The 16565-nt window shown below is 42.6% G+C and overlaps 1 protein-coding gene across 4 annotated transcripts; it reads right to left on the reverse strand.

The window, feature by feature from the left end:
• Positions 1–2006: 2006 nt before the first annotated feature.
• LOC311037119 (uncharacterized protein) lies at positions 2007–15829 on the reverse strand. Of its 4 annotated transcripts, XM_084046205.1 has the most exons (12): positions 15651–15829; positions 15543–15611; positions 13485–13940; positions 12841–13275; positions 11837–12268; positions 11066–11500; positions 9834–10268; positions 8604–9038; positions 5583–6017; positions 4217–4486; positions 2715–2798; positions 2007–2548 (listed from the first exon to the last, which is right to left on the reverse strand). In XM_084046205.1, exons 1-12 carry the CDS (start codon positions 15674–15676, stop codon positions 2413–2415), a joined length of 3648 nt encoding a protein of 1215 aa, XP_083902331.1. In that variant the 5' UTR covers positions 15677–15829; the 3' UTR covers positions 2007–2412. The 4 variants fall into 4 exon arrangements, with proteins under 4 accessions (XP_083902331.1, XP_083902330.1, XP_083902333.1 ...); XM_084046204.1 differs by having other exon boundaries at positions 15543–15829; XM_084046207.1 differs by lacking the exon at positions 5583–6017 and having other exon boundaries at positions 15543–15829.
• Between the last annotated feature and the right edge of the window lie 736 nt (positions 15830–16565).

Here is a 16565-nt window from a genome sequence, read left to right on the forward strand (position 1 = left end):
GAGAGCTCTATGTCCCCTCTGTAATTGAAGTTGGGTTCCTTCGGGTAGAATCAGCTCGGAATGAAATAATTGATCCATATACTTCATTACCGATTCACCTTCAGTCTCCTCTTTCAAATTAAAGACCCTCACGTTGTTGCGTCTGGCCCTTGTCTCGAGCTCCAGTAATTTAGCTTGTAAAATGTCCACATGGTCCACCATTACCATCAAGGCTCCGTCCGCTCCTGTTCTCCATTCTTCTACCTCTGAAATGCGTGTTTGGGACTCGTGTATATCCGCCTTCAGCGTCGCTATTTCTCCGTCGTGCCTTTGCGCCTGGCGGTCTACCTCCATGCGAAAGTTAGTAATTTCTTCCTTCATTTCTTTCTTTATTTCTTCTTTAAGCAAAGTTAATTCTCGCTGCATTTCTTGTTTGAAAGATTTTAATTCTGCCGTCATATCGAGTCCCACCCGCAGTGTTTCCTTGATTTCCTCGTCCATGTTTTTTTCCTCCGCGTCTTCTCCCCTTCTTTCCCCTCCGTCGTCGTCGATGAGTCCGATCCTTTAATCCTCTTTTGTGGTTCTTAAAATGTTTCTACGTCATCTTCTTTAAGTAGTATTCACTTTTTATTCATTTTTTCCTCATTTTGGTTATGTTTCTGCCGTGTTATTTTAACCGACTTTAGAGAGCTAACTAACTAAGCTGCTCCTCTCTCCGCCATCTTCCCGGAAGTCCAAACAGAACTTTTATGACAAGTGTAATGAAATTCCCTCCAGGAATTCTTGTGCTATATCATCACTGTCTGGTGGAAACATTGTAGGTCCAAAACCGTTCAACTATTCATTATCATTTAAAAAAAAAAAAATTAAATAGTGAAAATAGCCGTTCTACAAGCTCACAGTGCGTCGTTGTGATCTTGTAGAACTGCTATTTTCACTACTTTTGGGCAGCACATTTGCATGAAGTAGGACATTAATTTACGACAAAAAAGTTGAAAAATTGATACACAAGGTTTCTGCCTGCGACAATATTCATAAGAATGGCACGAATGTGAGGTTACAGTGACCTTGACCTTTGGCCTGCTTGTAGGGAGCATTAAGGGGTTCAGTTCACAGTTGACTGGAGTCCCCAAAGGGTCTATAATAGGCCCCTTCCTTTTTGCCCTCAACACTGTTTTGTTTTGCCAAAACTAGCTGATGTACAATCGAATTGGGATGCTAAGATTCATGTGGTAAGGTATCTTGCTCAAGGACACTTCGACACAGCGCATTCCTCCGACAGCGCAGCGCTCCGACGTTTCCAATACTAAACCCGAACCAAACCCACACCCTAACCGCACGCGGATGCCACATAGTCGGAGAAAAGGTCTGTCGGATTAACGCATGCCTCCCCTTCGACGTAATGACAGATGGAGCCACGGATCAAAATGGGAAGCTTCTGGTTCCCAGACCCTTGCTCTACCTCCTCCTCATCTACTCAGCGCTATTCTTGGTAGGACTGTTGCTGTCAGAATGAGACATGATGGCCAAGAATTATCATGACTCACAGCTGCCTGGGATGATTAATTACGGTCTTCAGCTGGTACTGTGCTGCAGATCGAACTTGCAAACTGAAGGGCAGCGGTTTGTTTTCTAGTACATAAATTAAAACCTGAAAAGTCATTAAGGCATTCATCAACTGTCATCCATTACCTAGGCTACATATCAAATCTACTATGTACCTCCAGAAGAATTTCAAAGATGTAGCTTATATGCCTATTTTGCAACTCAGAAATTACATCTGCTTTTCTTTTGTGCATGCATCAATACTTATGGAGTGACAATGACTGGTATGAATCCAAATTTTAAATATGTTCACAAGAAAATATAAGAGCATAAAACAATGCAGTCATCTGGAATATTTTTCATTCAGAAATACACCAAAGAGAAACTGCTTCTAGTAGAATTCATTCAGTTCACCAAATATGATAAAAGTGGAGCATAAAAAAACAATGCATTCATCTGTAAGATTTGTGTTTATTTTAGGGAATTGTCATTCAGAAATGCAAATGTAAAAGGTGTTTCAGATATCAGAGTGTGAAGCCTTAGGAGCTTAAGAGTCTGTTCGGCTTTTGTCAACATGCTTTAGGAAAGAAGGCAAAGAAGAACACTGTGGATGAATAGCATGTGGACATGACGTTTCAAAGGAAAATTGTATAGTATTTTCAGGTCTATTGTCCAAAAAGATCGCACAATGCAGCTTTAAATGTACGACAGCCTCCTGATAAGACTCTAGAACCGGCATTTGTAACTAATGATTTTAGATACAGCTGTGTGACCTGCCGTAGATTAGGATATCCATGGCATGTACAAAATAAAATGTAACTGTGAATCTTCAGTAAAGTGGTGTGTAGCGGGTGTATGAACTATAGTTCAGAGTGCCAACATAGTTATTTATCTTTTCATTCTTTTGTTTTTTTTGTGTTTTTGCTCTTTTCGCCTCTTTTTCCCATTGTCCACATTCTTGTTTATTTCAAAGCGCTTGTCTTTCATGAAGGGGGCTGTGTCCATGAAGCAATTGTTCAAGAGTCTGAAAAGAAATCAAAGGATGGAAAATGATACTTTTATCATGTACAATATGATGTGTGGAGTAAACAAGGCTGATGGTTGGTTTCTCTACACACCTGATACTGTAAGTTATCAGGTGTTAATAATGCACACATTCAAACACAAGTATTCTACATTATCACACTCACCGTGCAGTTTTAATGCAGGTATTGGTGGAGAGCAGCTGGAGTAATCTGTCAGTTACAGCGTCTGTGAGTTTATTGTGACTTAGACTACAACACCACAAGGAAGAGAAAGGACAAAAGAATAGATTAGTTCCTAAAATGTCTACACGGGCACATCCACACACTAGGGGTGTGCCGATACACTAATTTCACCAAACGATACGATACGATACGCACTTTTTTTTATTATGAAAATATATGGGGGAGAAACAAAAGGAAATGCAAACAAATAATTCTGTTTTTGCATTATTCTAGTCTCGCGTAGCCAGACCCCACAGAAAATGAAAAACAGCGACCTCTGCTTTTCTGATATTCTGTGGAGTCTGGCAGGAGTATAATGTTAGACTAGAGCGCAGGGAAACACCGGTTTCATGTCTGCCTATAGCGCATCACTTCCGGTTGGTGCGACCATGTTTTCATTCCCACTAACAATATTTCTACACGGAACACTAACACCACTTCTCCCAGAGAACATGGATGTTATAAGCCCACTTGTTTCTATGATGAAAGAGTAATTTAAAATGTGAATATCTTTCCGTGGTTTTGTCCGCTCCGAGGACGCTATTGTTAAATTAGTTTCGGCTAGTTTCGAGGGGGGGAGGGTGGATCATGGTGGATGGACACGTGAATCCCGCCCACTACATTTGATTGGGTAAAGCGCGGCCCACTTCCTGATCTGAAGGCACGCCCACTTGTATCCAATGCGCACTGGTTAGGACGAACCGCTCCGACAGATTCCACCGCAGGTCGGAATCTGTTCTTGAGAGATTAGCATTATTCAGACATGCAAACTTGTAGCTTTTCAGCTACAATAGCCGTTTTGAATCCAAATAGGGCAATAGTCAGGGGTGCACATAACTTTTTAGGTCTAGTACTCAGAAGAGCACCTGGGGATGTGACTTGGTGCGCAACAAATAAATGGTCCCGTCGCGTTTTGTCAACGGGGGGGGTGCGCGAGGAAAAAAAAAAAGAGGACGCTCTGCTTGCAAATTCCGCCGATTTTCGCCGTTTTTTTTTCTCTCACATCGTTTGGTGAAGCCCCCAAGGTTGGTGCCCTGTGCTGCGCTGCTTTTATCCGCCAGATTGAGACGTTCACGGCATATTTTGCACCATCGCGGTGCGTTCATCATCGGTGACGAGTGCCTCTAAACAGCTCGCGTCGTCTGATGTGGTGCTCATTTTTAATTTTGGGTGCGCATGCGCACCTGCGCACCAGTTATGTGCACCCCTGGCAATAGTGTGACACCTGACCCGAAAAAACAACAACATGTTGTCAACCTTTTCACCTCGGGCTGTTTGCATGCCTGATTATTATGATTGTAAAAAACGATATTTTTCCAAAACGATACATATCGCCACGAAAACGTATCGCGATATATCGCGGGACGATATATCGGCACACCCCTACCACACACACACACACACACACACACACACACACAAGTCCATTCTACAAGACTACTCACTCCAGGACTTGTGCTTTGTGCAGGTGGGGGATCAGAATCCCTAGTTGCTGGTCAGTGAGTTGACAGTGACTGAGGTTCAGTTCTGTCAGTCCCTCACAGTGTTTCAGAACCAGGGCCAATCGTTTACAGGCCTTCAGGTTTAGTCTGGTCTTACTGAGATCCAGCTCTCCACCCAGGGCTCTACCCAGGGACCCTGCTCGCATCACTCTGTCCGTCTCACTGCCCCCAGAGACCATCGTTAGGAGCCGGAGAAGAACGGATTTGCTGGATCTGGAGAAGAAATGCAGAACAATGAGCTAAGGGATGTAACTATTAACAGGTTTTATTATTATAAATAGATCAGTGCAGGTTATGTGGTCAGCGCCTAATGAGAACGGTGTGTCCAGACCTCAGTGAAATCATACATACAAATTGATTTTTAAACAAATACAATTATATCTTTTTAAACGTCCATGTGGACATCTCAGCGTCTATGAAAAACTTAAAGCCACGGAGGCCACGGATCAACCATTTGATGTGACTCATCTCTGGGACAGAATCTACACTGTATAGTGGTATTTTAACTCTGAAAGTATGAAAATGTAACCAAATGCACCCGCAAGGTCACATTTGGTTCTATTTGTACAGTCTGAGTTACAGATCTGTAATAGTCCATTGATTCCTAAAAATCAATATTTAGGTGGGGACCCCCTGGAACCCAATCAAAGATCCCTATGGATCCCTGGATCCCATTTTGAGAACCAAAGCAATTGGAGAATTGAAATTACGCATACATTTATTAGTGTGGTTGCCCTAACAGGGCAACACACTATAGTTCCACAACACTATGGATGTATAAATGTGTAAATTAAAGGTTTTATTACATCTTCCTTACAAAATGTCTTGGTTTCTAGTTGCTGCCTTTCAAAACACACATACCAAAGAACACACGCAAAATAGCAAATACAATTATTTTCTTTGAAAGAAAATAAAAGCTTTAATCATCCATGTAGGCTGCAGGACCTCTGTCTGCAAGGCTCTTCAACTGTATCACAAAATAGTATTTTCAGTTTCTCATTTCTTTTGGACCAGAGTAGAAACATGTTTGTTTTTGGGTTTGTTTTAACATGCTTATACTTAGCTTCTACGGTCAATCAATAGTGATGTTTAATCGTGGTTAAGATGGTGTCTCTGCCCATCTTATTCAGTCTGTAAAAGAGCATTGGGCTCAAAACATAACTTGATTGGATGCCTTAATAAAAGTCACAAAAGGGAGTCAAGTGTGTATTCTCTGCCTTTAGGTCCGTGGCCTAATGGATATCAAACTGGGGGTCATCTATACCTATATGTAGAAAATATTCACTGACAGAAAACACTTCTACTGTACCTGAGCTGTGAGGTGTAGGGCAGGCACTGAAAGAAGGTCCTCACTTCACTCTCTTCATTTGAGAAGTCCAACAGCTCTACTGGTTTCTTCTCTTGTTGTAATTTCAGCACCTCTAGGAGGAGGGAGGTCATTCCATCTGAGAGGTATATGGACCAGACTGCAGGAACTGCCTGGTAGAGTGGTTGCAGTGCTGGAAGAACGCTTCTGCCTGTTTGAGTCTCATAGTCCTTCATATACAAGTACAGGTCCAGCAGTAGCTTAGATTTATAGCCATTATCGTCCTTGTGCATAAGGAGGAATGTTTCGTTATTACACACAGAAGAGAGCAATTCTAGAATCTTTTCTCCCGTTTCTTCTTCCTGTTCGGCTGCTTTACAGATGAGCTTCCCTAGGAACGTGGCTTGTTCTGCCATTCCCGGCCATTCATCAGTAAAACTGGAACAGTTAAAATTAAAAACCCAAATTACATAATTATCTGTGCATCATCAGAAAGCACTGTTCATAGAGAGGATTTCAATTTAAATGAATTCCTATATAACTAGACCATACCCGGTGAAAGGCGCAGGTGAAAGTAGTTGCAAAGTTGGGGTTAATGCACGTCCTGTCGCGCGGTTTCTCCCCCGCGCGCATCCCGTCGTGGCTTCCCCGTCATGGCTTCCCCCCCTCCTCCCCGTCGTGGCTTCCCGTCCTCCTCCCCCCCGTGGGTCGCGTTGCGTCACCCCTCCCCACGGGCGTATATATATATATATATATATATCAGCACGGAGAATGAGAACAGACAGTTGATCAGGGATCGAAAGTGAGTGTGTACTGTGTAGTGCAGTGGTTCTCCAACGTTTTTATGTCAAGGACCCCCAAATTGACACTTGTTAGCCCGCGGACCCCCATTTGATAGATATGCCAGGGACCCCCATAAGAGACGTCTTTTTTTACGGCTGTAGCAGTGAATCTTAACCATTTTAATTTCAAGGACCCCCAGTTTGACATGCATTAGGGCTATGGACCCCCATGTAATGGCATTTCTATGTCTTGGACCCCAATTTATATAGTAAAGTCTATGTTTATTTAACTCTGAGAGTGTACAAATGGAACCAAATGGACCCCTTAGAGTCCATTTGGTTCCATTTGTACACTCTCAGAGTGACAGACCCATAAGGGTCCATTTGGTGCCTAATCTATCATTTAGCTGGGGACCCCCTGGAACTCTGGACCCCACTTTGAGAACCAATGGTGTATTCGTGTGTACACACACACGCACATCCCGTCGTGGAGGCACAGAACACAAACACCCGCGCATATAACAGGCGGAGCCGTCCCCCGTCGGGAGCGCGCACAAACACAGACACAGACACACACACACACACACACCACGGTACATCCTCCCGTCGCGAACACACACACGGGCGTCGCGTGTGTGTGTATGAAGTACAAATAAAGTACATTGTGACACGTGGCTCCCTAACGTGCATGCGCACGTGCGTGTCCACGCATACACGGCCGCGGACGCAAGTTGCAATTGTGGTGCGATCAGATTCATCTCCCCCCCACCCACACACACAGCACGGAGAATGGCGTACACACACACACACACACACACCACGGTACATCCATGCGGCCCGTGGCCTGTCGCGAACACACACGGGCGATCATCTCCCCCCCCCAGCCCCCAGCCACACACACACACACACACAACACGGAGGCACGATGCTACTCCCCCCCGTGCCCCCCGTCGTCGCAAACACACACACACACACACACACACACACACACACACACACACACACACACACACACACACACACACATACACACACACGAAACACAGCAGAGTTTTTGACGCACACACGCTCACTTTTAGATCCGGGTGTCTCCCGGTTTGGCTCCAATGGGAAACATGGCCACAGGCTGACTAAATAAGCGATTTAAACGGGTACTTTCGCTGGCGACCTAAAATATTATGCAGCCGACCAAACCTTAAACATCCGTGCGGTTTAGAATCTACCATTAGTTTTGGGATACGATGTATACAAAAGGGTAAACAGCGGAGCCTTGGCGGACGTTCGCCCGATCCTGGAAGAGAACGACATAGAACCGTTCTTTATGGAGCTAATGTGCATCGTGTGTGGGGAAACAAATCTGGAGTGTTTACTTTCCGCAGCAGAGAGTGGGCAGGGTCTATGGTGTAGCGTCGGCGTCGGTGTTGCCATGTCCGCCGATTGTAAGCGCTTTAGGGCCAATGTTGGTGTTGACACAAAAACGCTAATAAGAAGCTGAGATTTGATGAAATGGAAAAACGGGCTTCACAGTTGTGTTCAAATGGTAATGGTCAATGGCTGTGTGCAAAATCAGAGCAATTGGTCCAGCCAGTGAGGAGAACCGGGTAGCTTCACCACCACCACTACAAACGCACGCACAGAGGTTACTAGAATTATAGTAGGATAGTAGGATGGCAGCCTGGAAACCATCCCGGTCACGTGAATTCACATTATCATGCATCTTCTGCAGACCGGTCTGGCCCCAAGCGCTAGGCGGGTGTTTTGCAGAAACCAAAAAGTCCACCCAGTGCTAATATAATGGGATCCTATGAAATCAGTTGTACAATACATGTGATGGAAGAGTGCTTTGCTGAATGCATTGCATAGAGATTAATATAATGCGACGATAAATTAGGTTGAATTATCAGTTTCCCTTTAAATGGACATACATTTAAGCAAAAACATGCCATATTATTGTTTTTTTATGTGAATCTCCACCCCCCCCCCCCCCCCCCAGTAAGTTCACTATTGAAGATATGATCTTATATTTAAAGTGTTCACATTTAAAACATTATTGAGATGAACTTCTCTACCGAACTTTTCAGAAATGCACTAGGACTTTTCAGATCCTTTGCAAACCTAGTTGCAAACCTAGTTCATGATTAATGCAAGTGCATTAATCATACCTCATTATCTTTAGAAAAAGGTATACGGCTGAGCTTTTGTATTTAAAAGAAAATACTAAAAGAAAACACATTTACTGTACCTGAGCTGTGAGATGTAGGGCAGGCACTGAAGGAAGATCCTCACTTCACCCTCTTCATCTGTGACATCCAAAAGCTCTACTGGTTTCTTCTCCTTCTGAAGTTTCAGCACCTCTAGGAGGATGGAGGTCTTTACATCTGAGAGGTATATGGACCAGACTGCAGGAACTGACTGATAGAGTGGTTTTAGTACTGGAAGAACACTTCTGCTCGTTTGAGTCTCATAGTCCTTCATATCAGAGTATAGATCCAGCATTAGCTCACATTTATAGAAATGAGACTCCCTGTCCATAAGAAGGAATGTTTCATAATTAAACACAGAAGAGAACAATTCCAGAATCTTCTCTCCCGTTTCTTCTTCCTGTGCTGCTGCTTCACAGATGAGCTTCCGCAGGAACTTGGGTTGTTCTGCCATTCCCGGGCGTTGATGAGAGAAACTGCAACAGTTCAAATTAAACACAAAATTAAAACCAGCTCTGCATCATCAGAAAATCATGCCGATTTTCAACCTGAATTTCTTTGTTCTCATGTGAAAACAATAACACTGTGACAAAAAAATGGTTGAAGATCAGCAACGTTTCCCTTTTAAATGTGCATACATTTAACCCAAAATATGTCTTAAAGGATGACTTCACCCATTTTCATATAATTGGTCCTCACTAAAGCTCCTGATCAAATGGTACTCCGTCTTTGTCTCATAGGAGGGCTGTGAACATTTCAGAAACCTGCCTACCAGAGACTAAATCGTTAGGCAGGTTTTTTTATTTTATTCTATTATTAACGAGAACAATGGCTTCCATTATAGCATGCTAACTTTCCAGGAATAGAAAGCCTGCCGTTTCTATTAGCTTGGATTCCCCATCCTCTGAGACACAGACTGAGTAGACAAAAATGGTGCCATATTATCATGAGCATTAGTGACTGAGGACTTATTATATGAAGATGGGTTGAACAAAAATGGGTGAAGTTAGTTGTCCTTTAAGACTAATGCGAACCCCCCAAATAAGTTCACTATTTTTAAAAAATTACACTTTTTTTTATATTAGGGGAAATTCCCTACCAATCTTTTCAGAAATCTTTCTGAAAACTATTGGGTATTTTCAGACCCTTTGCAAACCTTATTATTATTAATGCAAGTGCATTAATCATACCTCGTTATCTTTAGAAAAAGGTATACAACTGAGCTTTTATAAGACGTAGAAAAATACTGAAAGAAAACACATTTACTGTACCTGAGCTTTGAGATGTAGGGCAGGCACTGAAGGAAGATCCTCACTTCCCCCTCTTCATCTGTGACATCCAAAAGCTCTACTGGTTTCTTCTCCTGCTGAAGTTTCAGCACCTCTAGGAGGATGGAGGTCTTTCTCGCTGAGAGCCATATGGACCAGGCTGCAGGAACTGACTGATAGAGTGGTTTTAGTGCTGGGAGAACACTTCTGCCCGTTTGAGTCTCATAGTCCTTCATATCAGAGTATAGATCCAGCATTAGCTCACATTTATAGAAAAGACAGTCCCTGTCCATAAGAAGGAATGTTTCATAATTAAACACAGAAGAGAACAATTCCAGAATCTTCTCTCCCGTTTCTTCTTCCTGTGCTGCTGCTTCACAGATGAGCTTCTGCAGGAACTTGGGTTGTTCTGCCATTCCCGGGCGTTGATTAGAGAAACTGCAACAGTTCAAATTAAACACAAAATTAAAACCAGCTCTGCATCATCAGAAAATCATGCCGATTTTCAACCTGAATTCCTTTGTTCTCATGTGAAAACAATAACACTGTGACAAAAAAAATGGTTGAAGATCAGCAACGTTTCCCTTTTAAATGTGCATACATTTAACCCAAAATATGTCTTAAAGGATGACTTCACCCATTTTCATATAATTGGTCCTCACTAAAGCTCCTGATCAAATGGTACTCCGTCTTTGTCTCATAGGAGGGCTGTGAACATTTCAGAAACCTGCCTACCAGAGACTAAATCGTTAGGCAGGTTTTTTTATTTTATTTTATTATTAACGAGAACAATGGCTTCCATTATAGCATGCTAACTTTCCAGGAATAGAAAGCCTGCAGTTTCTATTAGCTTGGATTCCCCATCCTCTGAGACACAGACTGAGTAGACAAAAATGGTGCCATATTATCATGAGCATTAGTGACTGAGGACTTATTATATGAAGATAGGTTGAACAAAAATGGGTGAAGTTAGTTGTCCTTTAAGACTAATGCGAACCCCCCCAAATAAGTTCACTATTTAAAAAAAATTACACTTTTTTTTATATTAGGGGAAATTCCCTACCAATCTTTTCATAAATCTTTCTGAAAACTATTGGGTATTTTCAGACCCTTTGCAAACCTTATTCATTATTAATGCAAGTGCATTAATCATACCTCGTTATCTTTAGAAAAAGGTATACAACTGAGCTTTTATAAGACGTAGAAAAATACTGAAAAAAACACATTTACTGTACCTGAGCTTTGAGATGTAGGGCAGGCACTGAAGGAAGATCCTCACTTCACCCTCTTCATCTGTGACATCCAAAAGCTCTACTGGTTTCTTCTCCTGCTGAAGTTTCAGCACCTCTAGGAGGATGGAGGTCTTTCTCGCTGAGAGCCATATGGACCAGGCTGCAGGAACTGACTGGTAGAGTGGTTTTAGTGCTGGAAGAACACTTCTGCCCGTTTGAGTCTCATAGTCCTTCATATCAGAGTACAGATCCAGAAGTAGCTCAGATTTGATGAAATTATCGTCCTTGTGCATAAGGAGGAATGTTTTGTAATTACACACAGAAGACAACAATTCCAGAATCTTCTCTCCTGTTTCTTCTTCCCGTTCCGCTGCTTCACAGATGAGCTTTTGCAGGAACTTGGGTTGTTTCAACATTCCTGGCCAATGCTTAGGGAACCTTTAACAGTTCAAATGAAAGTTACATAATAAACTCTGCTTTATAAACAAAGCAAAGAATGATGGATACTTTATCCATCAGATTTTAGGCAAGAGTCAATGGAAAATCAAACAATGTGAAAATGTTCCGACTAAATATGTATGCTAATGTTTTTTCTCTGTACTTTGCAGACTACTGCAAGGGTAAACATTGTCATAGGAAAAGAACAACACTGTGATGTTAAACTAACCAGTGATTCATCATGCTTAACAACATAAATGAGCAGATATCATATTTCACAATACAGCTGAACTTTTATATGAAGACAATTATTGAAAGAAAACATATTTACTGTACCTGAGCTTTGAGATGTAGGGCAGGCACTGCACAAAGATCCTCACTTCACTCTCTTCATCTGTGACGTCCATCAGCTGTACTGGTTTCTTGTCCTGTTGAAGTTTCAGCACCTCTAGGAGGATGGAGGTCTTTCTATCTGAGAGCCATATGGACCATACAGGAACTGACTGATAGAGTGGTTGCACCGCTGGAAGAACACCTCTGCCTGTTCGAGTCTCATAGTCCTTCAACTGTGAATACAGATCCAGTAGTAGCTCAGATTTGATGAAATTATCGTCCCTGTCCATACGGAGGAATGTTTTGTAATTAAACACAGAAGACAACAATTCCAGAATCTTCTCTCCCGTTTCTTCTTCCCGTTCTGCTGCTTCACAGATGAGCTTTTGCAGGAACTTGGGTTGTTCCAACATTCCTGGCCGTTGATTAGAGAAACTGCAAAAATTCAAATTAAGACCAAAATTAAAACCAGCTCTGCAATCTGCATCATCAGAATATACTGTTCATGTAGATGCCATTTTACTGAATTCCTGTTTAATGGGATGCTAGATAATTATCTGTACAATATACATGTGATGGAAGAGTGCACTGCTGAATGCTGTGCATGTCTACAATTCAATTGAAGGCAAACTCTGCCTATGTTCAACTTGAATTCCGTTGTTCTTATGCGAGAACAATAACACTGTATAATGTGGCACAGAAAATAGGTTTAATATCAGCAAAATGTACCTTTTAAATGGGCATATACTTAACCTAAAACCTTTCATAAGTCTTTTTTTAAAGGTATGATTTTATATTAAAATTGTCCATATTTCCAAAATTCCTGAGGTGAACGTACCTACTAATCTTTTCAGAATCGTTTCAGAAATGTATTGGGAATTTTCAGACCCTTGAACCTCGTTCATAATAAATGCAAGTGCTTTAATTATACCCCATTATCTTTAGAAAAAGGTAAGCAACTTTTACAAGAGATGTAGACAAATACTGAAAGAAAACATATACTGTACCTGAGCTTTGAGATGTAGGGCAGGCACTGAACAAAGATCCTCACTTCACTCTCTTCATCTGTGACGTCCAACAGCTTTAGTGGCTTCTTCTCCTGTTGAAGTTTCAGCACCTCTAGGAGGATGGAGGTCTTTCTGTCTGAGAGGTATATGGACCAGGCTGCAGGAACTGACTGATAGAGTGGTTGTAGTGCTGGGAGAACACTTCTGCCCGTTTGCGTCTCATAGTCCTTCAACTTTGAGTACAGATCCAGGAGTAGCTCAGATTTGTAGTAATTATCGTCCTTGTGCATACGGAGGAATGTTTTGTAATTACACACAGATGACAACAATTCCAGAATCTTCTCTCCAGTTTCTTCTTCCCGTTCCGCTGCTGCACAGATGAGCATCCGCAGGAACTTGGGTTGTTCCAACATTCCTGGCTGTCGCTTAGAGAACCTGTAACAGTTCAAATAAAAAAAATCATAATAAACTCTGCTTTATAAACAGAACAAAAGAAAGATGGATACTGTATCCATCAGTCAGTGGAGAATTAAACAATCTGAAAATGTTTACACACATTGGTATCATACGGAGATCACGTTTCACAATACAGTTGAACTTTTATATACAAAATGTTATATTGAAAGAAAATACATTTACTTTACCTGAGCTGTGAGATGTAGGGCAGGCACTGAACAAAGATCCTCACTTCGCTCTCTTTAACTGGGACATCCAACAGCTCTACTGCTTTCTTCTCGTCTTGCAGTTTCAGCACCTCTAGGAGGTGGGAAGTCTTTCTATCTGAGAGGAATATGGTCCAGACTCCATGAACAGACTGGAAAACTGATTCTAATTCTGGAAGAGCTGAGGGAAGCTCCTCTTTCAAATAGGAGTATAGATCCAGTAGTAGCTCACATTTATACAAATTATCCTCTCCATCAATAAGACGAGATGTTTTGTAACTACACTCCTCATAGAACAATTCCGCCATACACTTTCTTTCGTCTTCTTCTAGATACCAATATTCTTCCCTTTCATCTAGTTCCTGTTCTACTGCACAGCAGAAGCGCCTCCCCAGCTCCTTGGCTTCTTCTAACATTCTTGGCCGTTGTTTAGTGGATCTGCAGCAGTTCAAATGAAAACCAAAATTACATCATTTATCTGCATCATAAATCAGAAACAAACAATATACACTGTATCCATTCAATTTTAAGCACGGGATCAAACGTGTCAATGTAAAACAGAGGCATTGTAAAAATGGATTCTCCCATTGTGTAGTGCTTGTTATTTATTGATTGATTGATTGATTGATTGATGTACTTTATTTAGTAAGACATGAGAACATCAGTACATGGAAGTACAAATTCACAATACAAGGTCTACTAAACTGGGAGACTCATTTATGCACCGAGCTTGTTTAAGATGAGATCCCCATGCACACAAATCATGATGACATATAAGAGACAGACAGATATACACACTACTATACAGAATGTCATACAATCAGCTTACAGGTTACTGGTTAAACTATCGTTCTAGGAGATGTATAGCACTGCTGTTGTAGACACACCTCAAGAACTAAGGATTTGCAAGACAATTGGGATATCATATCCCCCTGCAACTTGTAACCTCCCGCTAACTAGCCCCGTTTGGAACCTCACTCTCCACGATAGCTCCGAGATGAGGTCCCGCTGTCACGGGTCCCGGCAGAGGTAGAGTCCGTCCAAAATAAATGCAGTGAAGATCACCTACAGATGTTTGCAATTTCGCCGGAAAGTAAAATTTAACCGACGGGGTTGAAAAAACGTTTAAATCGCTTATTTAGTCAGCCTGTGCCATGTTTTCCCATTCAACACGGAAGAACCCCCACGGCAGGTGCCAGTACTGCTCCCAATTCGGGAAAACATGCACAGGCTGACTAAATAAGCGATGTAGACGATGTTTCAAACCCCGTCGGTTTTGCTTAAATTTACACGCGCTATCGTCGTGGAGTGAGGTTCAAACGGGGCTACGGGCTACCCAGGATGACAAAATATAGGCTAGCACCACATAGAACACTGAAACTATTGTGCTATCGTTAAGGTAACACACAACAACAAGACTACCCACTAAGTTTGGGATAGTGCTAATCTAGCCCCATTTAGAACCTCTCCCTGCGCTATGTAGCTCCGAGAGGCGACATTACAAAGTCTAAACCAGTTGTGCTATAAACACGCCCCCTTCTGTGGTCAACGCGGAAGTGCCCTTTTCAAACAACCGCGGACTCTTTTTTCGCCGATAAAGTATAGTTTTGGACCATGACGGAGGCGCGCCGACTCAGCAGACCTTGAGGCCGAGGAGACGCGCCCGAGCGCCTCCAGGCGCGAGTGCCCGCGTCGACCGGCCAATGGTCTGCTAGTCGACTCAGCGCCGTTCGAGTTGTGTACCGATAGGGACAGAATAGTATATAATGTTTTGGTGAGAGCGTTTGCCCCAACTGTCACTCAAAGTGGCTACTGGCCAATCACAGCGCGTCCTTGCACAAGCGTATTGGCCAATCATGCACAACTGGTTTAGCCTATGGAGTCACGCCTCCGAGAGCTATAAAGTGGAGGGAGAGGTTCCGATTGGAGCTAGTGCTAAGCTAGTGGCAAATCATTCCCTTAAACTTAATTAATTTCAGGCGATTTAGGATGTATTGCCGCCGGTCTGTGTTTGTAGAAACAAATTAATGTAGCCTTTACCGCTTTGCGAAGCGCCCCAGACGTCGGTACCGTTGTTGTGGTCTCAGCAGAGCCATAATAAGTCGGTAACTTCGTTTTCGTCTCCGCAGAGCCATATTAATTCGGTACGTTTGTTGTTGTCTCAGCAGAGCCATATTAACGAGAGTTCAGAGTTACATGTAACTCTCCAATAGAATGCTCTGGGATTCAGCAGCAAACTACAAGTAAATAGCACTCTTCTACGGTAAATAGCAAGCACACACTTCGTTTCGGGACATATTTTACTGCTCAGCCCACGGAACGATTGAAATATATCACAACGCCGCGCCATTCAGTGTTGCCAGATTCTGTGAGAGAAATAAGCAACCAACCACAAACCCAAAAGAAGTGACTAGGCTACGGCAAGGAAAAAAATTACATTGGGAGAAAAAAAGAGGGGTAATTTTGGAACATTTTTTAAAAAACATTTTAACAACGCAAATCTGGTACGGGCCGGGGGTTCCTGGCACAACATATTTTCAGATGGGGGGGTCTGTGGAGTGTGTATAGCATTTCAGTTTAAGAACCACTGCTTTAAACAGCATTGTGAAGCAAGCCCAAATAAGCAACTACACTTTAGAAACAATCCCAAAAACTAGCATTATTTACAAGCAACGTTTACAGAAAAACAAGCCTAAACCCCTAAAGTCGCTTATAATAAGCGGACATGGCAATCCTAGAGCCAGATTAGAACCAACTATTGCTTTTAGCTGCATACCGCCACCTATTGCACCGGAGTGTGTGTGTGTGTGTGTGTGTGTGTGTGTGTGTGTGTGTGTGTGTGTGTGTGTGTGTGTGTGTGTGTGTGTGTGTGTGCGTGCGTGCGTGCGTGCGTGCGTGCGTGCGTGCGTGCGTGCGTGCGTGCGTGCGTGTGCGTGTGCGTGCGTGCGTGCGTGCGTGTGTGTTGACAAGCTAACAAGTGAGCTTGTCGATCTGCTATTTTCAGCTAAAGCTTTCCCCAATATGGATGCTAGGGTTTAAGTGGTCAAATATTCCACTACTTGC

Source organism: Gymnoscopelus microlampas (genome assembly GCF_963454915.1).
Source record: "Gymnoscopelus microlampas genome assembly, chromosome: 2".
Lineage (NCBI taxonomy): Eukaryota > Metazoa > Chordata > Actinopteri > Myctophiformes > Myctophidae > Gymnoscopelus > Gymnoscopelus microlampas.

Coding starts and splice junctions, on each gene's coding strand:
- LOC311037119 (XM_084046204.1), bottom strand. CDS start 15,676: ATGGCTCTGCTGAGACAACAACAAACGTACCGAATTAATATGGCTCTG. Junction 13,941..15,542: donor CTGGGGCGCTTCGCAAAGCG/GTAAAGGCTACA, acceptor GAACTGCTGCAG/ATCCACTAAACAACGGCCAA. Junction 9,039..9,833: donor CCCTACATCTCAAAGCTCAG/GTACAGTAAATG, acceptor GAACTGTTGCAG/TTTCTCTCATCAACGCCCGG.